The sequence below is a fragment of the Sapajus apella genome, unplaced genomic scaffold, assembly GCF_009761245.1.
Source record: "Sapajus apella isolate SASKATOON/1434 unplaced genomic scaffold, GSC_monkey_1.0 scaffold62, whole genome shotgun sequence".
Taxonomy (NCBI): Eukaryota; Metazoa; Chordata; class Mammalia; order Primates; family Cebidae; genus Sapajus; species Sapajus apella.
Window position 1 is genome coordinate 8,105,975 of NW_022437002.1, and position 25,440 is coordinate 8,131,414.

Consider the following 25,440-nt stretch of genomic DNA (forward strand, 5'->3'; position numbering starts at 1 on the left):
TAGCTAGGATTGTCTCAATCTCCTGACCTCGTGATCCGCCCACCTCGGCCTCTCAAAGTTCTGGGATTACAGGCACGAGCCACCGTGCCCAGCCCCTGTCTTTGGTTTCTAGAAGGGCCCACAGGCATCCCGACACAGGGCACATGAAGCAGCTCTTGAGAAGCAAGCTTCCTAGACCAAGTTAGAAGCGAAATGACTAGTGGAAAACATTTAAACTTTAATCTTAAAAAAAATAGGAATCAGAATATAAAAATGCACATGGTAATGTCGTTTTCATAGTTAGAATCTGACATTGTTTATCAAAGCCAGTCAGTTAAGTGGACACCTGCAACTCAAATCCCATCAATATTTTAGAAGCGCCAACCGCCCCTCCTGAAAGGCTTGAGGAATGAAATCTGGCAGAAGCTCAGCTCTGTGAAATAGCTTTTTTTTTGTTTTTTGAAGTGATGGGGCTCCCTTGGGACCCTACTTAGTTCCCTGGGCTCCCGTTGGAAGCTGATTAATTTCTGCCAATCAGAACCCATCCCTAACACATCAGATGATAGTGGCTTTGACCCAGGGAAGGAAGAGGTTGAGCATAGAACCCCTACCAGGTATGGTTTGAGACTCCTTAGTTGATTCTCTTGGGTGTTAGGTAGTAAGAAATCCACCAGGAACCCCAGCCAAAACCTTTTCAAGTGTCACTTGGGCAGATTTGGGTTTTCATTTCTCCTTTTGAAGAAGTGAGCAAATAGCCTGCCTTGTTTGGAGAAGTTGTGGGCAGGGGAGGAGGGTTGGCAAGGAGCCTGAGGGAACCCACTGCTTAGCCAGTCAGAAGTCAGCAGCCATCCTCCGTTTTACGTGGACTGCCTGGACACAGCCGACATGGAGCAGTACAATGCGGTCACAGACAGAATGACCCCGGGTCACACTCGGTACAGGGAGTGGGGCTGGCCTGGCGAGGGCTGAGGGCGAGGCCTGCAGCTGCAGGGAAAGTGGCCATCTTTGCACGGGCAGGAATGTCCACCATTCCCAGTGTTAATCTCAGCTTTATCCACTCAGCTTGAACTAGGGACTGAGGTGTTGGGAGGGGGCATCCTGCCTGTTTCCTGCAGAGGAGCTCTGATAGGGGAAAACGGCAGAAATGTCCAGGGCCAACTCATTCCAAAGGGACCTGTTGGCACCCTTTCTCTCCCAGCCTTAGCCTCCTGGCCCCTAATCCTGCTTAGAACAGGAAATTGGAACCAGAGAGTGGAAGGAGAGGAAGCCCCCACAGATGAAACCCTCTTGTACACATACACCCACCATATGGTTCTTACTAAGGAAAAACGAGTGGGAGCTGACTTCATCCTGGAGCTCTCGTGCACCTTGTTCAGAGGACCAAACGAGAGGTGTGCTTCCTTGAGGATACCTGGCTGGGGTGGCAAGGATCCTCTTACAATTTTGTATGAGAAAAGCAGCCCAGCCCGCAGCTGGTGGCAGGAGAGAAAGGGAGGAGTGCTCCTGTTTGCTGATGGTCCGTTCTGCCTCCACCACCATCTGCGCTAGACACTTCACAGAGGTTGATCTTTCTGGCCTGTTGCTGTCCCTAGGGGCCTGTGTGTTGCCCTCAAGCTAAACAGCCAAAGCCAGTGGGGGAAGCCTCGGAGGGAGGGGGATGAATGCAAAGAGCTGCCTCCTGCCCCAGGTCCTTGCCCTGAGCCCTCACAAACTACCTTCCCTATGGCTGCCAGTGGAGCAGTGAAAGGGGGCTGCCCTTTCCCAGGGCAACAGCAAGCCCTGTGCCCACTACAGACAGGTCTGATGCCACAGCATCACCATGGGGGCTGCAGTCCTGGCAGGGTGTCCACACTCACCAACTTGATGGTCCCGTCTTCTCCCTTTCCCCTAGAGGGAAACTCCACAGTCCTTAGTCCACTGTCATATGCTGGAGGTCCCAGGGGAAGCTGGAGGAGCCCCAGCCAAGGACTGTGAGGGAGGCCGTGCCCCATTCCTCCAGCAGGTGCCATCAGGGAGCCAGTGGGAAGGGCTGTCTCCCCAGGTGGGGGATGGGGAGCTAAGCTCCCCCTCAGCTCCTTCAGGGCCCAGCAGAGCCCAGGACTCACAAGGGGCTGGGCTGTGTGCCCCAGGGCCCACTGGGTGCAACCCCAACACTGCACAGATGTTTGGGGGAAAGAAACTCATGCCAGCCCCTTCCAGAAACAATCTCAGCCTGCATGCAGGGAGAAAGCAAGTCAGTCTCCTCGGGCCAAGGCCACGGCCGCCTCTGTTTAGCTTTTGTCTTTTTTCTTTAAATGGAGGTTCTTTGTAACTGAAAAGGTCGCTCTACCACTAAAGAAGAGGAGGCCAGGGCAGCAGGGCCCCCCACGGGTTATGTGGGGCAGAGCAAGAATCCTGAAAAGGAGGAGTGGATGTACTCCGTGGAGTAGAGGCCGTTGGCCTGGTCCGACGGCATCTGCACCCAGACCTGGTCGTTGGGCCGCAGCTGGAGCACGGCCCCACCAGACGCCTGGTCCAGGTAGCCCTTCTTGTACTCGTCGTAGGTATAGGTGGCCGGCACATTGTTCTTGTACAGGGCCACCCACACGTTGGTGCCCTTGACATGCACATGGTAAGCAAAGTAGTAGACGCCGCCCACAGGGCAGGTGAAGATGCCAGTGGCTGGGTTGTAGCCGCTGTGGCCATTGTAGAGAGTCCGGTCAAATTTCACAGGCATGCCCGAGGCAGGAAAGGGCGAGGTGAGCACTGCAGTGAAGGCCGGCGTGGCATGGGCCGACAGCTCACCCAGCCCAAACTGTGGCTTGCCCCCCTTGCCCAGCACGGCACCCTCCACACCGCCGTTGGGCAGGTGCAAGCCTGCGATGCCAGTCTCATCAAAGGCCCCGGGGGCACCAGGGGGTCCTGGAGGCCCAGGAGGCCCAGGAGGGCCCGTGATTCCAGGGGAGCCAGGGACCCCTGGGGGCCCCGTGGGCCCAGCTGTGCCAGGTTCCCCTGCTTTCCCCTCTCCAGGGGGCCCTGGCAGTCCTGGTTCACCCTTCAGGCCCGGCAGACCTTGGGGCCCAATAGGGCCAGCTGGGCCCTGGAGTCCTGGGATTCCTGAGGGGCCCCTCAGGCCTGGCTGCCCAGGCAGCCCCAAGTCGCCTTTCTGCCCCAGGGCTCCTGCCACCCCTGGTCCTCCAGGGCGGCCTGCGAAACCCGGCTCACCCTTGGGCCCAGTTGGTCCAGGGGGTCCATGGGCCCCAGGAAGTCCCCTCTCACCTGGGAGCCCTGGTTTTCCAGCCAGACCACTAGGCCCCTGGTCACCTCGAATGCCAGGCACTCCTGGGGGTCCTCCAGGCCCTGCCTCCCCCTTAGGCCCAGGGGGCCCACGTCTGCCAGGAAGCCCTGCAGACCCAGGAAGTCCAGGGGGACCCCCAAGACCCTGTGGGCCCTGCTCCCCTGGCTCCCCATCCTCCCCTGGCTCACCCCTGTCCCCCAAGAGCCCTGGGACCCCAGCTGGGCCCCTGTCCCCCTTGGGGCCTGGCAGTCCTGGCATCCCATAGCCAGTGGGGCCTATCAGGCCAGGGGGACCCCGGGTCCCTGGCTCCCCTTTGGCCCCTGCTGGGCCCTGTGGCCCTGGCAACCCTGCTGCCCCTGGGACCCCCATACCGTCTACTCCAGGGAGTCCTTTTGGGCCTACAGCTCCAGGCTCCCCCCGGGGACCTGGAACTCCAGGAGGCCCAGACTCACCCTTGTCTCCTGGGGCCCCAGGAAGCCCATCCAAACCAGGTTTGCCTAAGCCAGGTGGACCAGGGAGGCCAGGGGGACCAGGGGCACCCCCCTGCCCTGGGGCCCCAGGCAGCCCTGGCTGGCCCACTCCATTATCCCCCTTGAGGCCTCGATCACCTGGGGGCCCAGGCTCCCCCTGGGGCCCTGGCTCCCCCTGAAATCCTGGGGGCCCTGGCACCCCCTGGGCACCTGGTTTTCCAGGAATAGTAATGCCTGAGGGGCCTGGGAGGCCAGGGGGTCCTGGGGGCCCCCGAAGGCCCTGGTCCCCTCGTATTCCTGGCTCTCCCCGAAGCCCCGGCTGCCCTGGTGGCCCGACCTTGCCAGGGAGCCCTGGGGGACCAGCCTTGCCCATCCGGGAGAAGCCAGGGGGGCCAGCAGGGCCAGGCTGCCCATGGAGCCCTGGCTTTCCCGTGCCTGGTTTTCCTGGGAAGCCAGGGGGGCCAGGGGGGCCCCGAGGCCCGGGCTTTCCGGGGGGGCCGGGCTCTCCCTTCAGGTCCATCGGCAGCAGCGGTAAAGGCATTTCTAAGAAAGAAAGAGAAGGGGGCAGTCAGGGCCCTGAACAGTCAGTCGGGACAGGGACCCCATCTACCCATTCCCCCATTCCAGTGTGAGGTACACGGGAGAGGAAGAATGGGGCTACCCTTCCCTGCTGTTATGGAAGATGAGGTTTGGGGGTGGTCCAGGGGCCATCTTGGGGGCTACAGGTGTCCTCACCAAGGGCTTCTAACACCCAACCTACCCAGGCTGGACCTCCTTTCTGAGCTTGGCTGATTCTCATCTCTCATCTCAGCATGACCTGAAGGTGAAGTGACCACCAGGTGGCACCAGCAACCCACCTTAGAGCCCGTGGGAGCAGAGCACCCCCCCGCCCCCCCCGCCACCTCCCAACTTCCCAGTTCATCTCCCCCTTGGAAGACCACCTGTGCCAGCCAACTGCACCATTTCCAGGCCCTCCGGGGCATTGGTAAAAACAGTAGAGGTGGGAAGATTGGTGGGGAATGAGGGGCTGTGGGGGGCACCTGAGGATCTGATGGAGGTCAGGGAGGCAGGGAGTTTGGGGGTTGGGAGCGCTTTGAGGCACTGTGGAGCGAGGAGGCTCTCACCCAGGTACTGGCCTTTGCCCTCTCGGAAGGGCGGTCCCACAGGTCCTTTCTGCATGGGCTGCATGTACTTCACCGGGGCATAGCCCGCTGCCCCACCAGTCCCGCCACCAGAGGACGCCCGAGGCCCACACCCCAGCACCAGCACCAGTAGCAGTAGCAGCAGCGAAGACAGGGGTGTCAGAGCCCCCCGCATGGCGTCCGTGGACGTGCTGCAGAGAACAGAGAAGGTCATCAAGCCAGCCCCAGGGTGGTTTGGCACCAGGCCCAGCACTCACCAAAAGATCAGATTTTAGATATTACACTTGATTTTAGTCAAAACGCTGAGAAGCAATTCAGAATTTACATATTATTCACAAGCAATTTTCAAAGTCGCGGGGGTCTACATAAGCTACCTCCTAAACTTCTTTGGACCCTGCCTGTGGCTGTTCATCCCCCTTCCCTATCTCTGAAGGCCCAGCCTCCCTGGGACAGCAGCTTCCTCAAAACCAGCGAGTCACTCTCTGCAGCTGGGTGTGCCTTCTAGAGCAGTCTGACCTCCCCTGCTAAAAACCCTTGGATTGTCAACACCCATTTCCATTGCTCTCTGCCAGGCACTAGACTGAACTCTTTAGGGACATGAACTCACTTAATGCTCAGAATACTTTAACAAGGTATTATTATTGTCATCTCCATTTTCCAGATGATAAAACTAAAGCAAAGGTCTCTAGGAAGCAGAGCTGGGATTTGACTTAGGTCTGTCTGACTCCACCTTCTGCTGATGCCCTTCTGGGCTCCCTGCCACCTGCCTTTGGGATCAAGTCTATGGCACTTAGCATAGCATTCAAGGCCTCTCTTTTTCTCTTCCTTCCCTTCTTCCTTCTTTCTCTCCTTCTTTCCTTTCCTCTTTCTCCTTCCTTCCTTCCTTCCTTCCTTCCTTTCTTTCTCTCTCTCTTTTTTCTTTTTTGAGACAGTGTTTTGTTTGCCCAGTGCCATATGCAATAGCATGATACTGGCTCAATGCAAACTCTACCTCCCAGGTTCAAGTGATCGATTCTCATTCCTTAGCCTCCCAAGTAGCTGGGATTATAGGGGTTGTGCCACCACACCCAGGTAGTTTTTATATTTTTAGTAGAGATGGGGTTTCGCCCCAAGTTGGCCAGGCTGGTCTTGAACTCGTGACCTCAGGTGATGCACCTGCCTCAGCTTCCCAAAGTGTTAGGATTACAGGCATGAACCTCTGCACCTAGCCAGCATTCAAGCCTTTCTAACCTACTCTGTACCTGTGTCTTCAACTGTATTGCCTGCCATCCCTTGCTCTGCCCCTCACCTCCCCACACCTCCACTCAGTAAACCAGAACTTGAAGTTCCCAGGCACTGGGCACCTTCACACTTCTGGCTTTTGCACCTGCTGTTTCTCTGCCTGCAATGTTATTTTCCTCCCCTACTCATCTTTTATGGCCCTAGGAAGCTGTCATCCCTTCCTCTATAAGGCCTCACTCCTTCATGCTTTGACCTATGCCTGTCACAGCATTTGGCTCAACTCAGAGAACAAAGCCTGGGTGGGGAAGACACACAGGCTCCGGAACCAGCCAGGCATCCTTCCCCTTCCCCTTCCCAGCTGCGGGAGCCTGGGCAGGAGCTCTCCTCATCCATGAAATGAGAGAGCATCCGGGGCTCTCTGTATGTGAATGTTCATAACAGTCATATTCACAGCAGCCAAAAGTAGAGAAAATGCAAATGTGCACGGAGTGATGAAGACGAATAAAATATGGTATCACCATACAATGGAATATTACTCGGCAAAGAAAACAAATGAAGTACAGGCTGAACATGGTGGCATATACATGCAGTCCCAGCTACTTGGGAGGCTGAGGTGGGAGGATCAATTGAGCCCAGAGTTCAAACCCAGCCTGGGCAACATAGCAAGATTACACATTTTAAAATATATCTATAAATTGGCTAATTGTGGTAGCTCAAACCTATAATCTCAGAACTTTGGGAGGCAGAGGAGGGTGAATTGCTTGAGCCCAGGAGTTTGAGACCAGCCTGGGCAACATGGTGAAACCCCATCTCTACAAAAAAAAAAAAAACAAAAAAGGCCAGGCGCAGTGGCTCATGCCTGTAATCCCAGCACTTTGGGAGGCTGAGGTGGGCAAATCACGGGGCTAGCAGTTCAAGACCAGCCTGGCCAACATGGTGAAACCCCATCTCTACTAAAGATACAAAAATTTAGCCGGGCGTGGTGGTGTATGCCTGTAATCCCAGCTACTCGGGAGGCTGAGGCAAGAGAATGGCTTGAACCCAGGAGACAGAGGTTGCAGTGAGCCAGGATCATGCCATTGCATTCTGCCTAGGTAACAAAGTGAGACACCATCTCAAAAAAAAAAAAAAATTAGCCCAGTATGGGCGTGCTGTGGTCCCAGCTACTCAGGAGGCTGAAGAGGGAAGATCACTTGAACCCAGGAGGTGGAAGTTGCAGGGAACTGCACTCCAGCCACTGCACTCCAGCTTGGGGACAGACTGAGACCTCATTTCAAAATATATATATAAAAAAGGAAGGAAGTACTGACACTTGCTACAATACAGATGAATCTCGAAAACAAGTGAAAGAGGCCAGATATAGAATGCCACATGTTGTGTGATTCCATTTATATGAAATGGCCAGAATAGGCAAATCCATAGAGACAGAAAGTGGATCAGTGGTTGCCTAAGGCTGGGAAGGAGGATATGGGAGGTGACGACTAATGGGCACAGAGTTTCTTTTAGGGGTGATGAAAATGCTCTAAAATTGATTGTGGTGATGGCTGCACAGCTCTATGAATACAGTATAAAAAAAAAAACACTGAATTGTATATTTAAATGGGCCAATTGTATGATATGTGAATTATATCTCTGTAAAGCTTTTTAAAATGGCATCTCGTGTGCCGGGCGCGGTGGCTCACGCCTGTAATCCCAGCACTTTGGGAGGCCGAGGCGGGCGGATCACGAGGTCAAGAGATCGAGACCATCCTGGTCAACGTGGTGAAACCCCGTCTCTACTAAAAATACAAAAAATTAGCTGGGCATGGTGGTGCGTGCCTGTAATCCCAGCTACTCAGGAGGCTGAGGCAGGAGAACTGCCTGAACCCGGGAGGCGGAGGTTGCGGTGAGCCGAGATCGCGCCATTGCACTCCAGCCTGGGTAACAAGAGCGAAACTCCGTCTGAAAAAAAAAAAATGGCATCTCGTTCTGTTACCCAGGCTGGAGTGCAGTGGCGTGGTCTTGGCTTACTGCAACCTCCGCCTCCCAGGCTCAAGAGATTCTCCTGCCTCAGCTGCCTGAGTAGCCAGGATTACAGGGGCCCACCACCACCCCTAGCTAATTTTTCGTATTTTTAGTAGAGATGGAGTTTCACCATGTTGGCCAGCCTGGTCTTGAACTCTGGGCATGGTGGCACATGCATGTAATCCCAGCTACTTGGGAGGCCGAGGCAGGAGATCCTCTAATGATCCGCCCACCTTGGCCTCCCAAAAAGCAGGAATTATAGGCATGAGCCACTGCTCCCAGCCTAAAGCTGTTATTTTATTTATTTTTTGGGTAGACAGTGTCACTGTCACCCAGACTGGAATGCAGTTGGCACAATCATGGCTGACTGCAGCAGCCTCAACCTCCCAGGCTCAAGCAATCCCCCCACCTCTGCCTCCCACGTAGCTGGGACCACAGGCATGTGCTACCACGCCTGGTTAATTTTTTCTATTTTTTGTAAAGACAGGGTCTCACTGTGTTGCCTAGGCTGGTCTCAAACTCCTGGGTTCAGGCAATCCTCCCACCTTGGCCTCCAAAAGTTCTGGGATTATAGGCATGAGCCACCGTGCCCAGCCAAAAATATTTTTGATTTTGTTTTTTAAGACAGGGTGTTGTTCTATTGCCCAGGCTGGAGTGCAGTGGCAGAATCACAGCTCACTGCAGCCTCGACTTCCTGGGCTCAAGCGATCCTCTCACCTCAGCCTCCAGAGGAGCTGAAACTACAAGCGTGCACTACCATGTTCAGCTAATTAAAAATTTTTTTCTCTTGTACAAATGAGGTCTCACTTTGTTGCCCAGGCTGGTCCCGACCTCCCAGGTTCAAGTGATCCTCTCACCTCAACCTCCAGAGTAGCTGGGGCCATAGGCATGCGCCAACATACCTGGCTATTTTTTTCTATTTTTTGTAGAGACAGGGTTTCACCACGTTGCCCAGGCTGGTTTTGAACTCTTGGGCTCAGGCGATCCTTCCACCTCAGCCTCCTAACCTGTTGGGATTACAGGCGTGAGCCACCATGCCCAACTGCTTTTTTGTTGTTGTTTTGTTTGTTTACACGGAGTTTCACTCTTGTCACCCAGGCTGGAGTGCAATGGCAAGATCTCAGCTCACTGCAACCTCTGCCTCCCAGGTTCAAGCTCTTCTCCTGCCTCAGCCTCCACCTGCCTTGGGCTGCCAAAGTGCTGGGATTATGGGCATGAGACCCCATGCCTGGCCCCCACCTATTATTTTTATTTAAGTGAGTTGGCCAGGCGCCGTGGCTCATGCCTGTAATCCCAGCACTTTGGCCCCAGCACTTTGGGAGGCCGAAGCAGGTGAATCACCTGAGGTCAGGTGTTCAGGACCAGCCTGGCCAACATAGTAAAACCCCCTCTCTACTGAAAATACAAAATTAGCTGGGCATGGTGGCAGGTGCCTGTAATCCCAGCTACTCGAGTGGCTGAGGCAGAAGAGCTTGAACCTGGGAGTCGGAGATTGCAGTGAGCCGAGATCACGTCATCGCATTCCAGCCTGGGTGACAAGAGCAAAACTCTGTCTCAGAAAATAAAAAAAGTAGTCCAGCCATTGTGGCTCATCCCAGCACTTTGGGAGGCTGAGGCGGGCGGATCACCTGAGGTCAGGAGTTCCAGACCAGCCTGGCCAACATGGTGAAACCCTGTCTCTACTGAAAATACAAAAATTAGCTGGGCATGGTGGCGTGCATCTGTAATTCCAGATATTCTACTTGTGAGGCTGAGTCAGGAGAATCGCTTGAACCCAGGAGGTGGAGATTGCAGTAAGCCAAGATCTCGCCACTGCACTCTAGCCTGGTGACAAACTGAGACTCTGTCTCAAAATAAATAAATAATTAATTAAAATATAAAATAAAAGTAAAGTGGATTAAAACCTGCTTCTTGGGGCTGCTATAAGTAGAGATTTTGTACCCGGCTCAGAGTGGGCTCCCATTATTCGAAGGTGGTTCTATTTGATGTTTTCCACACCCGAGAAAAGTCCCACTTCCCCTCGACTCCCTGCTCTGGGTTCCCCTCACCCCCTCAGGGACCTCTCTGCACCTGTGTCTGGCAGCAAGCAGGGTTTGAGGGTGGGCTGTGCACGTCTGGGGATGGGTGTGGGGAGAAGGCCTTCCTCAGTCCAGGCTGGGTGTGGGCTTGAGCTCCCTGCTCCTCCAAGCTCAGGATCACATGCGGCTTTGCAGGAATGAATGCAGGGCCCCAAAGAAGGTCCTTGGAGCTGTGAGCTCTCAGCTCTCAGGTTTGAATCCCAGCTCTACCACCAACCCACTCTGTAACCTCAGATGGGTCACTTTACCTTCCTGAGCTTCAGCATAATAGTAACAAGCTTCTGTCCCTGTGTGTCAGGGAGTGATCCAGGCCTCAAAGGCCACAGCTCACTTCAATCCTGTCAATGAACCCATGGAGCTCCTGCAATTATTACCCCCATTTCTACAAATGTAGGAATGGAGGCTCAGACGGTAAGAGTCAAATGTCAGTGGGGACCTTACCTAGTGCCTCCCCTCAGCACAGGCGGCCTGCCTCACCTTGCTGTGATTGATGGCAGAACCCACCAAATGCTGCCAGGGTACCTTGCCAGGCACTGGCCTCATGCTTTACATGTAATCTTCATACAAGCCTGTGAGGTATGTTATCCCTATTTTAGAGATGAGGAAACTGGCCAGGCATGGTGGTTTGCACCTGTAATCCCAGCAATTTGGGAGGCTGAGGCAGGAAGATCGCTTGAGCCCAGGAGTTTGAGATCAGTCTGTGCACATAGTGAAACCCTGTCTCTACCAAAAAAATTAAAATTAAAAATGATGCCACCCAGAAATGGTCGGGCGCTGTGGCTCATGCCTGTAATCCTAGCACTTTGGGAGGCCGAGGTGGGTGGATCACCTGAGGTCAGGAGTTCAAGACCAGCCTGGCCATAATGGTGAAACCCTATCTTTAAAAAATATATATATATATATATATATACAAAAAATTAGCTGGGTGTGGTGGTGTGCACCTGTAGTCCCAGCTACTCGGGAGGCTGAGGCAGGAGAATCACTTGAACTCGGGAGTTGGAGGTCGCAGTGAGCCAAGATCGTGCCACTGCACTCCAGCCTGGGCAACAGAGACTCTGTCTCAAAAAAAAAAAAAAAAAAAAAAAAGTCAGACATGGTGCTGTGGGTCTGTAGTCCCGGCTACAGGAGGATCACTTGAGCCCAGAAGGTAGAGGCTGCAATAAGCCATGTTTGTGCCACTGTACTCTAGCCTGAGCAGCAGTGGGACCCTGTCTCACCAAAAAAAAGAAGAAGAAAAGAAAAGAGAGAGAGAGAGATGAGGAGGCAGGGCGCAGTGGCTCACACCTGTAATCCCAGCTCTTTGGGAGGCCAAGGCAGGCAGATCACCTGAGGTCAGGAGAGGAGACACCAGCCTGGCCAACATGGTGAAACCCGTCTCTACTAAAAATACAAAAATAAGCTGGTCATGGTGGCTGTGATCCCAGCTACTCGGGGAGGCTGAGGCTGGAGAATCACTTGAGCCTGGAAGGCAGAGGTTGCAGTGAGTGGAGATTGGGCCACTGCACTACAGCCTGGGTGACAGCACGAGACTTTGTCTCAAAAAAATAAAATAAAATAAAACAAGAGAGGAAAAGAGAGTGATGAGGAAACCGCCGGAGGGGATCACTCCCCAAGGGCACCAGAGTGAGAGCCTAGCCTGGACAGTCTGACTTCTGAGTTCCAGCCCCTGACCAACCCACCACCCCATCTCCTGAGCAGGGCAGGACCCTCCTGCCCTGGCCACCCGAGCTGGGGTGCTGCCCACAGGTGCACAGAACCAAAGTGTTCTGCTTGGCGGGTGGGCAGGGGAATGGGGGAACAGAATGAGGGAGCAGAGTGTGTGGCAGGAAGCCGAGGGAGAGGAGGGGCTGCTCTGGCCTGATTGGGCCATGGTCAAGGTCATGACACTACCACAGGAGGATCCAGAACAGCCCTGGCCTCTGGGGGTCAGGAGTGATCAAAGGTGCAGCTGGGAGGGTGCTCAGAGCAAAGAGGACCTGAAGGAGCTCAGGCAGCAGGGCACCAAAGGAACAGGTGGGCCCAGGCTGGCCCCCGAAAGCTGCCCACCTCTCCTTCCTCCTTGGTAGTGGGGCTCCTCCAGCAAGCGTCCTTGACCCACCCTCTTGGCTCCCTGAACTTGTCCCATCCCAGTCCCTTCCATGCTGCGCTGCGTTCCTGTTGCTGAGGTCAGGTCTGATGGCAGGACTCCTAAGAGGTGTCACCATGAGTGAGGAGGGTCTGAGTGAGGACTGCAGCTCAAAGACCAGGTGTCAGGCACTGCCATGAGGCTTCACTAGCATGACTTAACTCTGACAGTGTCCTTGGTCAAGAGGTGCTAGTCCACAGATGAGGAGACTGAGGGATTTCCCTGAGAGGCCGTTAAGAACCTGAGCTCAGCTGGGCGTGGTGGCTCATGCCTGTAATCTCAGCACTTTTGGGAGGCTGAGAGAGGAGGATCGTCTGAGCTCAGGAGTTCAAGACCAGCCTGGGCAATGTAGTGAGACCTCATCTCCACTAAAAAAAATTTAAAAATTAGCCACGCATGGTGGTGCACCTGTAGTCCCAGCTAGCTGGAAGGCTGAGGTGGGAGGATCGCTTGAGCCTGGGGGCTTGAGGCTGCCGTGAGCCGTGATTGCACCACTGCACTCCAGCCTGGGTGGCAAAGTGAGACCCTGTCCCAAAAAAAAAAAAAAAGAACCCAAACTCTTAGCCACTCCGATGTTGTGCCATGGAGGGAGAGCAAGCCAGAGAGCAACAGCAGAGAGACAGCAAACAGAGGAATCTCTCTTCCAACTCCAAGCACCTGTGGGCTTGAGAGGAGGCTCACCCCCGCTCTTAGACTGGAAGCTGGCCTGCACCCATCTGGGTGGGGCTGGGGAGTAGCCAGTGGCCCAGAGTGGTGAGAAGGGTGTGTGCAGCCTGTTCAAGGGGCTGCGAAAGAAATGATGCCCCCTGGAATGGTGCAACCAGCAGCCCAGGGATGATGGTTTGCCCCCACCCCAGCACCATCAGAGCCACAGGGGCCTGGGCACTTCTGAGCCCCTGCCCACCTGCTTCCCTTTCACTGCAATCCCTGCCCCCTGGCCTCCCCCGCTTCCTGCACACAGGCCAGGCCTCCCTGGGGCTCTCTGACCTCTGCACATTCTGCCCTCCCAACACTTGAGAAATGGCTGGACTCCTCCCTTGGCCCTGCCGATGCCCGTGGGTCCCCATCATCACTCTTGTTTTCCCCAAGGTTCTCCAATTCTCTTTCCGCCACACTCCCCATCCCTGTGCCCTGTATGGGGCTTGGCTGGCACACAGTGATGCTCCACAGTGTCTGATGAACTTAATTCACCATCAAATTTAAAGGGCACACCAGTAACACACACACTCAGTCCTTTCCTCAGCTTTTCGCAGATACATAGTCGCATTCGCCCAGAGAGTCCACTCCCCAGGTCCAAGGGGCTCATCTGGGCTAGAATGGAAAGAGCAGGGAACACTCACGCGGCCTACTTCAACTCAGAACAATCTGCTCTGGGATTAGAGGTGTGCGGGAAAGGACAATTCATCTGTTTGTTCCTTGCTCTCCCCATGAGGAACAATGGTCAAGCAGGGCTGTCAGGGTCAGGGGCAGGCCCTGAGGCTCTAGCCCAGCTCTGCCCATGATTGGCTGTGTGACCCAGGGTAAGCCATCACCCTCTCTGGTGACTCTTGGGAAATGAAGGCAAGAAGAAGGCAGGGCTGGCAGGGGCATGGAGCCCAAGGTGGGGTGCACACAGGAGACACTGATTCAGAGGACGACGCGGTGGCGGCCTCGGGTAGACACCGTGTTTGGACAGCTGCAAGTCCTTAACGGGGATTTCCCCCCTTTTCAGCAAATCCCCATAAAACAGCATTTCGTCCAAGTCAGCATTTTGTGGCAGCCTGGGCCTCCTCCCAGGGAGGCAAAGGAGATTGGCTGGGAGTGGGGAGTGCTCCAGGGTCTTTCAGATCAATGGTGGCAGGATGGGGGTGGTGAGCAGCAAATGGGCCCCAGCAGAAAGAACTGGCAAAAAGCAAACCCCTTCCCTGCCCCCGGAACGCCGGAAGAGGGGAAGGAACATCAGCTAGCAGTGACCCTTCCCAGCCATCCCCTGTCTCTGAAAGAGTCCTGTCCTAGGGGTGACCCACAGAGAGGATCTAGGTGGTCGCATGGAATTGAGAGACCTGCCCGCTCTCCCATCCCATTTCACAGGTGAGCAATCAGACAGGGTACCTGAGCCCCACCTGCCCCACCGCTGTCCCAGCTGGTGGAAATTGAGGAGCCCATCTCCAATAAAAAAGGGGGGCCTGAGAGTTGGTGCCTTGGGACCCCAGGCCCTGATAGGTTCCCAGTGGACAGGCAGACCCCCGATGGTGGGTGGATGAAACACAGCCCTGCGCAGGCCCCTGCTGCTCCAACTCATCCACCCTAGATGGAGTGACTGCAGCTGAGGAAGCGGTGGGGGCACTCAGGCAGCCCCAGGGCCTGGCCAAACCACAGGTATGTTATGAGACGCTTCCTGTTGTGGAGACATTGCTGTGGATCCGGCCGCCCCGCTCACTCACCCGCCTGGCGCTGCTGTCTCCTCGCTCACCCAGCCTTGCTCTGGACCCTCTTGCTAGATCTCTACCCGACTCCTCTCTCCCCTCCTCCTTCTGGCTCTGTCTCAGTCACAGCGACAGGTGAGCAGCACTTCTGGCTCAGGCCCTCCCTACTGGGGCCCAGCCCGGAGACCTCTACGGCTCTCCTAGGCCCAGGCAGCCCTTAGACTCCCATTTGAGCACAGCTACGTACCAGCTGGGTGACCCTGGACAGGTGATCTAACCCCTCTGGACCTCAGTGTCCTCATCTGCAAAGGATTAATTGAGGGGCTGCTCTGTCTATGAAGTAACCACTCTTTTACTCCTTTACTTTCTTTTTATATATATATATTTTTTGAAATGGAGTCTCGCTCTGTCACCAGGCTAGAGTGCAGTGGCTCAATCTCAGCTCACTGCAACCTCCACCTCCTGGGTTCAAGAGAGTCTCCTGCCTCAGCCTCCCAAGTAGCTAGGACTACAGAGGCACCACCATGCCCAGCTGATTTTTGTGTTTTTAGTAGAGATGGGGTTTCACCATGTTGGCCAGAATGATCTCAATCTCTTGACCTCATGATCTGCCCACCTCAGCCCCCCAAAGTGCTGGGATTACAGGCGTGAGCCACCACGCCCGGCCTCCTTTACTTTCTTAACAACTTGCTCTCACTTAAAAAAAGAAAAAGAAAAAAGGATTAACTGAGATCATCTAAACCACAAGTCCCTCCAGGTGTGCTGCCCTATCTTGCTAGCCTGATGGCCTGAAAGTCCTCTATTCAGTCTAACTTCAATTCATCCTGCTGCAAAGCAACTTCTTTCCTCCATCTCTTCAAAAACTCAGGTTACTTGTTGCCAAAGGTCAGGATCTTATAGAATGATTTTTTTGTTTGTTTGTTTTTGAGATGAAGTCTCGCTCTGTCACTCAGGCTGGAGTGCAGTGATGAGATCTTAGCTCACTATAGCCTCCACCTCCCAGGTTCAAGCATTTTTCCTGCCTCAGCCTTCCAAGTAGCTTACAGGGGTGCACCACCATAGCTGGCTAATTTTTCTATATTTAGATAGAGATGGGGTTTCACCATGTTGGTCAGGCTAGTCTTGAACTCCTGACTTCAAGTGATCCACCTGTCTCGGCCCTCCAAAGTGCTGGGATTATAGGCATGAGCCACTGAGCCTGGCCTATAAAATAAACATCTAAAGTCAATTTTCTGGCTTTCTTGACCTTTTCCCTGACTACTCCTGAGATGAAACTGAGCAGGGCCCACAAAGCCTGCTCAGGAGTAGGACTGTGTTATGGACCTTGGGAGGAACAGAGAAACCCTCCTCACCCCCTGGGCATGGCACCCACCCCCAGCTGCCTAGCTGGGCAGCTCCAGACTTCTCCAGGGTTCCTGAGCCCCACCTGCCCCACCACTCTCCCAGCTGGTGAAAATTGAGGAGCCATTTCCCAGTCTCCTTTCCTGAATCTCAGAAGAAAGAGCAAGGTCCAGGCCCTTCCACACCTCTTCCTCGGGGGCCTCTCCCCATCTGCCATTGCCTGCCCTGGCCCCCTACTCTCCAGCCTCTCCATCCACATGTCCACACAGGCCTGACCCTCCCCAGCCACCCTCATCACTCCCCAGCCCTTCTCAGCCAAGCCTCCTGAAAGAACACTATCCACCCTCAGGCCCCACTCGCTCCACCTCCACCCTCTCACCTCGGGGTACTCCGCCTTGTCACCCTGCTCTTCTCCATTTGAAAGCTCCTCCTCAGAATCTTCTCTGCCCACTCTGCAGCCCCAGGCTTGCCCAAAGAGCTGGCTCGGGCCTCATCTCTTCTCTCTGGATGTTTCTTCTGCAGCGTCCAGCTCCCACCAGCTCCCACAGCGCCAACCCCATCACCAAGGACTCCTACATCTGCTTTCAGCTGCAATGTCTCCCCTGAGGTTCAGGCTTTTTTTTTTTTTTTTTTTTTTTGAGACAGTCTGCTCTGTCACCCAGGCTGGAGTGCAGAGGTGTGGTTACAGCTCACTGCAGCCTCAATTTCCTGGGTTCAAGCCATCCTCTTGTCTCAGCCTCCCGAGTAACTGGGACTACAGGTGTAAGCTGACACACGTGACTAATTTTTAAGTTTTTAAGAGACAGGGTCTTGGCCAGGCACAGTGGCTTGCACCTGTAATCCCAGCACTTTGGGAGGCCTAGGAGTTCAAGACCAGCCTGACCAACATGATGAAACCCCGTCTCTACTAGAAATACAAAAATTAGCCCGGCATGGTGGCACGCACCTGTAGTCCCAGCTACTCAGGAGGCTGAGGCAGGAGAATCGCTTGAACCCAGGAGGCGGAGGTTGAAGTGAGCCGAGATAGCACTGCACCACTGAACTCCAGCCTGGGCAACAAAGCAAGACTCTGTCTCAAAAAAAAAAAAAAAAAAAGAGAGAGAGAGAGAAAGACAGGGTCTCGCCATGTTGCCCAGGCTGCTTTAGAACTCCTGGGTTCAAGTGATCCTCCCACCTCGGCTTCCCAACTGAGCCTCAGATTCTTGTGTTCAACTATCAGCCAAGCATGTCCCCTGGCTGTCCCTCAGAGATCCCACCCAAACTGCTGTCATTACCTTCTCCCTCATTACCTGCTTCTCCCCAACGCAAGTGCCCCCTACCCCCAGGTGCCAAGGCCAAAAATCTGAGCATCACTTTCGCTGTTGTTCATTTTTGTTTTAAGGGTGAACATCACTTCTGACCCTCCTTCCTTACAGAAAACTCTATGCCTTGGTGTACCCTTCCTGCAGCCAACTCAGCCCCTACTTGTCATCTTTCTTGGGTGCCCTTGTGCAGTAACCAACCTGCACAACTGTACATGACATCTCTCTTCCTTTCCCCTCAAACTTCCAACCTTATCCTGTGGACTCTGTCTCCTCTATTTCTCTTACTTCTGTTCCTTTCCCTCCTTTCCCACAGCCTCACCCCAATACAGACCTTGTATTCCCCCAAAACTCAGCCCAGTGCCTGGCACATCCCTGTCACTAAGTAAAAGTGTGTAAATTAAGTGGCCACATTCTCTACTGGATGATCATAAAAGTCTCTCCCGCAGTCCCCCAGTCCCAACTTCTCTCTGATTTCCTCAACGTAGCCTATAGAGACTCCCACAATGCTTCTAACACCTTAGGCTGCATCCGGATGACTGAGACAGCCGATCACCATGTAGGTTCGGGGGCCCCCTCGCAATTCACTAGCTGTGGGATAGGGCCCAGCATCTGCCTCTCTAACGAGCTCCCAGGGGATGCCAACGCTGCCTGTCTGCGAGCCACACGTTGGCACAGTTCTGCCCATGGCTCTCCCCTGCTCTGGATTTTCCAGTGGCTTCCTGGTACTAACAGGATAAATTCCACATTATTCTGCAATTCACATGGCTTCCTGGAGGAGGAGGCATAGTAGAAGGTGGACCAGTTAGGAAGGAGGGGGTAGAGAGATGGACGGGGAGCCCAGCAAAGCCCTGAGGTCACGTTTGGAGGCACACACTCGTCTAAGAGTCAGGCGGGTAAGGAGAGAGCCAGGACCAGCTCAATGCCAGCTCGGAGCCACTGGAGTGTATGCCGTGCCCACTGTGTCCCTTCCTCCATGGCTCTGTGTCACCGAACCCAGGCCTTCGCCTCCTGTGTCTCCAGTGTGTCTCAGGAATCTTTCTGTGTATCTTTCACCTGTCCACCCATCTCTGTCGCTGTTTGTCCTTCTCTGTCCTCTCCCATGTCCTGTGCCTAGGTCCCTATCTGGGTTCCAGGCTCTGTAAATCTCTAGCTATTGGTCACTGGATGGGACCCTTGGGAAGGCCAGCACTGACAGTCCACACCTGCATTAATATCAGGTCTGGGTCTGACCTCCTGGATAATGGCTGAGCCACCCTGCGAGGTCTGGGAAGGGACTTGGGGGTGTCCAGTCCCATGAGCTGAGCGCTCTGTCTGCTGTGCAGATGAGGACTGCCCCAACGCCGAAGAGGCACCTGGAATCTGGGAGTTGGAGGGTGGAGGGAGGTGGCCAGATCAGGGCAGGGCTGCCTGGGGCCACCTTGTCACCCAGGTTGGTGGCAGGAGAGGAGTGCTGCTGCCTGCCCACCTGGTCTGCCTGACCACACTTCAGTTCCACTAACAGTCCCAGCATCCTGCACCACTGCAAGAGAGGCTCTTAGACCAAGTGGCCTCAGTTTCAGAAGTAGCATTAGAAGGAGGCTTGAAGGAGAAATCAGAGTTTAACAGGCCCACGGGGGCAAGTGATGGTGGGACAGTCCAAGCTGAAATCAGAGCAAATGACTGGACGAGGAAGGCTTCTAGGGTAGGGGGGCATCCAAGGAGCAGTGTACCTAGGACTCTGGAACTCGGGAGAGAGACGTGGGCTAGAGGTAAAAACACAGGCTCATTGGTGGGGTTGCTGCAGCCTGGGGGAGGGCCACGGACTCCCCCTTGGGAATGTGGCCACATTTAGGGAGTAAGAGGAGCCAACCACAGCCCTGGGCTCCTCCCCCCAACACTGTAAGATCCAGACACCCCAGACTTCTCACTGCCTCCCTGGCCCTGTCTCTTCCTGCCTGATCTTCTCTGCTGGGCTGCCCTTTCTGCCTTTCTCCTCCATGGAAACATATTAGCCCTCATTTAAGGCCCAGCTCAAATGCCTCTTCCTCCATGCAGCCTTCCCTGCCTCCTTCAGGAAGAACAACTCCTCCTGGGCACCCACCCACATGAAAACACCTCTTCCCCACCCCTACCTCCCTCCTGCCTGAGGCTGGCACAGCGCATGTGCTCAATGAAGCCTGTAGCCCAGGGCACCAGGTCCAGACCTCTGACAAACCCACCTCCCACGTCCGGGCAAGCCCTCAGGTGGCTTAGCACAAAGCCGCTTTCTCTTTGTTGCTCTTCCTGAGTCCTTCTCAATTCTGGGCTGGAGCGGGCCTGGACCAAACCTCCCTTCTGCAGGTGACCAAGCCCCTGGCCTCCGCCCATCTCTGAGTCTAGGTTCTCCAAGGCTCCCCTGGGGAGAAGCATCCTGGGACAACAAAGTGTCCAGGAAGGTAAGAATAGCCAGCAGGGGCAGATGGACTAGAAGAGGCCGGCAGTGGGCAGGCCCCACGGCAGCCATGTACCTTCAGGCAGGTAGCCAGGCAGCTGGCCCTTCCCCACCTGGGGGCTTGGGCTTCAGTTGGGGCCATCATTTGCCTCCCAGCAGAGGCCTTGAGCTTCTGACGGGAACTGGACAACCGAGGGCCCCGGCAGACCCAGCCACCCCCAGGCCTCAGGCAGGGGCAGGCGGGGCCTCCTCAGCCTCCAATCCCTCACCTTCTGGTTCGCATTTGCAGCCTTTTCCGGAGCGCCACCCGCCGCCCGCTGCCTCCCGACGCCTGCCAAGATTCCTGGGCCTCTGTGGCTACCCTGCGTGGTGGCGGCAGCAGCAGCAGCAGGAGGGGCTGGGCTGGGCAGGGAGGGGGCCCTGCGGGAGCACAGCCAGGCCACTGCACCCTGGCTGGGCCAAGCAAACACAGCCCCGCCAAGGAGCCGGGCGAAATAGTTCACAAATGAGAAAAAGCTGCCTCTGAGTTGGGCCAGGGTTTTAAAGCCCAGGCTGCAGGGAGCTGAGGTCACCTGCAAAAGGGGTGGCTCACAGGACACCCTGGGTCTGGGAGGGGCTTCCGCTGCAGCAGGAGGGATCGAGGTTAGACAGCAACGAACACAGGCCTCATCCAGCCTGGGATATCGGAAAACCCCGCCCCCAAACCTAGCTTACCTTTCAGTTCGGAGGGGCCTGGGAAGGTCCCAGCAGAGGCAGGGCCTGAGGATGAACGAGACAAACAGTGAGGCTGGGCATGGTGGCTCCCGCTTGTAATCCCAGCACTTTGGGAGGCCAAGGTGGGAAGACTGCTTGAGCCCAAGAGTTTGAGACCAGCCTGGGCAACATAGGGAGACACTGTCTCTACTAAAAAAATTAAAAATTAGCTGGGCATTATGGTGCTTACCTGTAGTCCCAGCTACTTAGGAGGCTGAGACAGGAAGATCAAGACTGCAGTAAGCTATGATCGCACTACTGCACTTGAGACAGGGCAAGACTCCGTCTCAAAAAAAAAAAAAAAAAGGAACAGTGAGACAATGACATCAGGAGGCTGGGAAGCCTCCTGCCTAACCCATAGCCACCCCAGTGCCTGCCATGGGCTTCTTACCAGAAACCCCTGCTGGAAACCTGGCCCCAACCTCAGTCTCTCTTCTCAGTTCCCTCCTCCCCTGAGGGAACCAAGGTGTCTGCCCCACACTCCAGGACTCCATCCATTCAATGCACACTTAGCAACACCCACGGGGTGCCTGGCCCTGGATTGAAGGAGTTCCTCCTATCCTAGGGCCCAGGCTAAGGACGTCCCTTCTGTGTCCCGGGTTCCCATGCTGGAGAAGTCCCTCCCATATGTCAGTTCTGGTTTGGGGTGGCCCCTACTTTGGGTTAGGATCCCTGTTGGGGAAGCTCCTGCTGCATGGAGGACCCAAGCCTGGGCCTTGGGCCACAGAAATGGTTCAACCCCATACCCTACCCTGCCCTGCCATGAAGGGCTGGGGGCATCACACAATAGGCAAAGATCTTTGGGCTGTGAGAGCACACAGCAGGGAACACTACCTCCTTAAGCTTCCCCTGAAGGCTTCGTGGAGAAAGGGACCCTGGAGCTGGGTCCTGAAGGATGAGTAGGAGTCTGAAAGGCAGAGGAGGTGATTAAAGGAATTTCAGGCAGTAAGATACAGGGAAGGAGCCGGGCGCCATGCCTCACGCCTGTAATCCCAGCACTTTGGGAGGCTGAGACGGGTGGATCACGAGGTCAAGAGATCAAGACCATCCTGGTCAACATGGTGAAACCCCGTCTCTACTAAAAATATACAAAAAATTAACTGGGGATGGTGGCACGTGCCTGTAATCCCAGCTACTCAGGAGGCTGAGGCAGGAGAATTGCCTGAACCCAGGAGGCGGAGGTTGCAGTGAGCCGAGATCACGCCATTGCACTCCAGCCTGGGTAACAAGAGCGAAACTCCGTCTCCAAAAAAAAAAAAAAAAAAAAAAGAGATACAGGGAAGGTCCAGAAGTGCTGCGGGATGGGGAGGCTGGGGCAACATGGTAAGGAAATTTGAATGCCATGCTTGCATTTCTCTGGAGAGCAATGGGGAGCCATGGAAGGTTATTTAGTGGGGGAAGTGATATGGTCAGAGGCCTGGATGGCTGGGTCCCCACTTCTGCCTCAATCAGGTGTGGTGCCAGGATCTATCAAAAGCCCCAGTCCAGGTCACGTAGCTGTAGGCAGAGGATCTGGGGCTAAAGTCCAGGCCCAGACATGACTCCGGGGGTAGATGGGGAGGGGACAGCCAGCCAGCCCACCTGGCAGGGAGGCCTCTGGGTCACGTCACTCTCTCCCCCAGCTGCTTGCTTGCCTCTGCCTGCTCCCATGGAAACTCTGACATCCAGTCCTGTCTGTAGCTGTACAAGCAGCCAGATGCCGGAGCCAGCAGCTCCGAGGCCTCCTCTCCAACTCGGCTGAGCCCTGCCTCCATCCCACCACTCTGAACACTATAACCCCAGAGCTGGGTAATGAGGCCACTTTCTGAGGTCACAGCCTAAATGATGAAGCCCAGGTAGAAGGACCCTCCAGCTCAGCTTAGCCCCAACTTCTCTGGCCCCAGCCCCCTCCCCGCACCATGAGACTCCGGGAGAGGAAATGACTGATGTTGGCTCTGGGCTTTGAAGGATGAACATGGATTTAACTGGTTGGTGGTGGGGAGAGGTGATCACTCCTGGGCCAAGTGAACAGCATGTGTGAGAGTGTAAAAGCCCTGAATAGTATTCAGGGGATGAAAAGAATCCAAATAAAATAAACGAACACATGAACTAACTAATCACAGCTAACATTCATTGTGTACCTACTGTGTGACAGGCACCGTTCTGAGTGTTCTCATGAATTATCTAATTTAATCCTCACAACAATCCAGTGACAAAAGTACTTCATCTTCTCTTTTTACAGATGCAAAAACTAAGGGACAGAGAGGTTAAGTAACTGGCCCAATGTCACACAGCTCATAAAAAGTAGAGCCTGGAGCTGGGCATGGGGGCTCACACTTGTAATCCCAGAACTTTTGGGAGGCCAAGGCAGGAGAATCACTTGAGCTCAGGAGTTTAAGTCCAGCCTGGGAAACATAGTGAGACCCCCATCTCTAAAAAAAAGTAGAGCCTGAATTTGAACCTTGGCTGTGGGCTCCAAAGCCTAGGTTCTTCACCATTCCACCATACAGATGATTTGAGGTGAGGAGGCCTGGCTAGGGTCAGACTGAGAAATGCCTTGAATATCAGAATCAGAGATGCAAGGTCCTCCCTAAAGCTGCTCCCCATTCCCTTCCCCCCTGTTAACTGTTAACAATAGTGTCTGCATCCCAAGTTCTCTGTATGCACTGGACGTAACACCAGGCACCCTCCTGGCATTATTTACTCCTGTGACCCTGGAAGGCTGGAACTGCTGCCCCATTTTACTGAGGAGGAGCACTGGGCCCCAGAAAGGTCACATCCATTCTCTAAGGAAACTGGGCTAGAAGTGAAGGAGGTGGGATCTGAACCCAGCTCTGCCCGGCCCCCAAGTGGCTAAATCTCCGTACACCTGGGCTCCCTAAAGACCTCAGCCACCGGCCCTGCCCCCTACTTCCGCTCTACCCCACCTGTGCTGCCTCAACCTAGATGGCACCAGGACAGGCAAGGCTGAGAGCAGAGTGGGCAGCTACGATCGGGGCCTCAGGAGTCCGCTCCAGTGGGCCAAGGCCCCTCGGTCTTACAAATAGGAAGCTGGGGTGAGTGGGTAAGCCAGGGCAGTGCCTGAGCCAACTTCAATGGGACTCTGTTCTTAACCTCCACCCCCGGCTGCCTGCCCTAATCCGCTCCTGGAGCCCCTCCCCTGGCGATGTCTCCCCTTTGCACAGAGCCTACCACTGTTGGCTAAATCCCAGACCAGATGTGGGTGGGACAGTCTGCACCCCCCACCCCCCACCAGCTTCTGAGAGCTGCAGGGTTCCAAGGAGGCTAGCCAGGGCCCCAGGCCTGCTTCCCCATTCCAACTTTCCAGACTGAGGTGCTGATGGCCATGAGGTGAACAATTGGCTCCTGCCAGAGATGGGGCTCGTGGGAGAAGTTCCCATTTCTGAGCGCCTACTACGGGGCAGGCTCTGGGCTAAGAGGCTTGCTTTAAAAATCGTGGGATTACGAGGATCTCTCTGCAGCCCAGCTGCATGCGTCCGATGTATCTCAGCCCTAGCTCTTACTAGCACGAGACCTCCATCCGGGCCTCAGCTTCTTCATCAATGAAATGGGAACTCTAGGCATTACTGACTCCTGTGACCCTGAAAGGCTGGAACTGCTGTCCCATTTTACTGAGGAAGAGCACTAGGTCCCAGAGAGGTCACATCCATTCTCCAAGGTAACCAGGCTAGGAAATGAAGGAGCTGGGATCTGAGCCCAGCTCTGCACAGCCCAGCTTCACAGAGCATTTGTGAGGATTAAACAATTTTGTATCACAGACTCAGAGCAGTGCTTGGCATATAGGAATGCTAAATAAATATGCCCTATTATAAATATAATCACCTGCTGAGAGCAGTGGCTCACACCTGTAATCCCAGCACTTTGGGAGGCCAAAGTGGGTGGATCACCTGAGATCAGAAGTTCAAAACCAGCCTGACCAATATAAAGAAACCCTGTCTCTACTAAAAATACAAAAATTAGCCAGGTGTGGTGGTGGGTTCCTGTAATCCCAGCTACTCAGGAGGCTGAGGCAGAAGAATCCCTTGAGCCCAGAGGCGGAGGTTGCGGTAAGCCAAGATCACGCCATTGCACTCTAGCCTGGGCAACAAGAGCGAAACTCCATCTCAAAAAAAATAAAAAACAAAAATAAATAAATAAATATAATCACCATGACACCTCTCAACAGCCCTGTAAGGTTAATATTATAAACTCCATTTTACAGATCAGAAACTGAGGCTCAGAGAGATGTCATTTGCCCAAGTTCACCCAGCCAGCCAGGGCAGGATGGTCCCAGAGCTTGGCCCCAAGCTAAGCGAGTCCAAAAATGAGGACAGCCTCCCGGCTGCTCCAAGCTGAGGCATGGCGTGTACTGGGGTGGAGGTCGGTCCTCCGCACCCCCCAGCCCCTCCTGCCTGACCCCCAGGGGTTCCACCCCCAATCCAGCCCCTGCTGCCACTGCAGGAGGGGGCTCTGCATTCCTGGCTAAGCAGCCGGATTTGCTGTGCTCCAGGAACTATGAAAAGAATGTTTGCCATGAGCAGAGCCGTGGTCGCCTGTCAGGGAGTGTGGCCTGGAGTGCCCACGCAGAGCTTGGTGGCAGCCAGCACAGTGGGAGGGAAGGAGGCTAGACAGAAAGGAGAACTTCTGGGTGGTGGGGGCTGTGGACACTGGACGTGTGTGGAGACCAAAGATCTGGCCACCTGGGATCTTTCAGGAGAGGAGAAGTGACCCCTCTACCCCACAATCTAGGTTTCTCCTCACCATAGGCTGTAAGGAGAGGCAGGCTGTCACTGCTGGCCCAGCTCACGGATGGGGTTACAGAGACTCAGAGGAAAACTCACCTGAGGTCACACAGCAGCCAGTGGCAGAATTAAGACCAGAGGCCAGGACCCCCGGCTCAGGCCCCACTTCCTCACAGAGGCTTCCTGCCCTCACAGGACCCATCAGGAACC

General features: G+C 54.8%; 1 protein-coding gene across 3 annotated transcripts in view; it reads right to left on the reverse strand.

The window, feature by feature from the left end:
- Positions 1 to 197: 197 nt before the first annotated feature.
- The window catches only part of COL8A2 (collagen type VIII alpha 2 chain), a 30,566-nt gene continuing 5,323 nt past the window's right edge, over positions 198 to 25,440 (reverse strand). The window contains exons 1-4 of one of the 3 annotated variants that reach the window (XM_032246946.1): positions 20,700 to 20,734; positions 20,471 to 20,515; positions 4,851 to 5,059; positions 198 to 4,269 (exon numbers count right to left, since the gene is read on the reverse strand). In XM_032246946.1, the coding sequence (XP_032102837.1) occupies positions 2,351 to 4,269; positions 4,851 to 5,043 (2,112 nt within the window). In that variant the 5' untranslated portion in view covers positions 5,044 to 5,059; positions 20,471 to 20,515; positions 20,700 to 20,734 and the 3' untranslated portion in view covers positions 198 to 2,350. Of the gene's footprint in view, positions 4,270 to 4,850; positions 5,060 to 16,421; positions 16,679 to 20,470; positions 20,516 to 20,699; positions 20,735 to 25,440 lie in introns of those variants that run through there. The other 2 variants (XM_032246945.1, XM_032246943.1) reach the window with 2 other exon arrangements.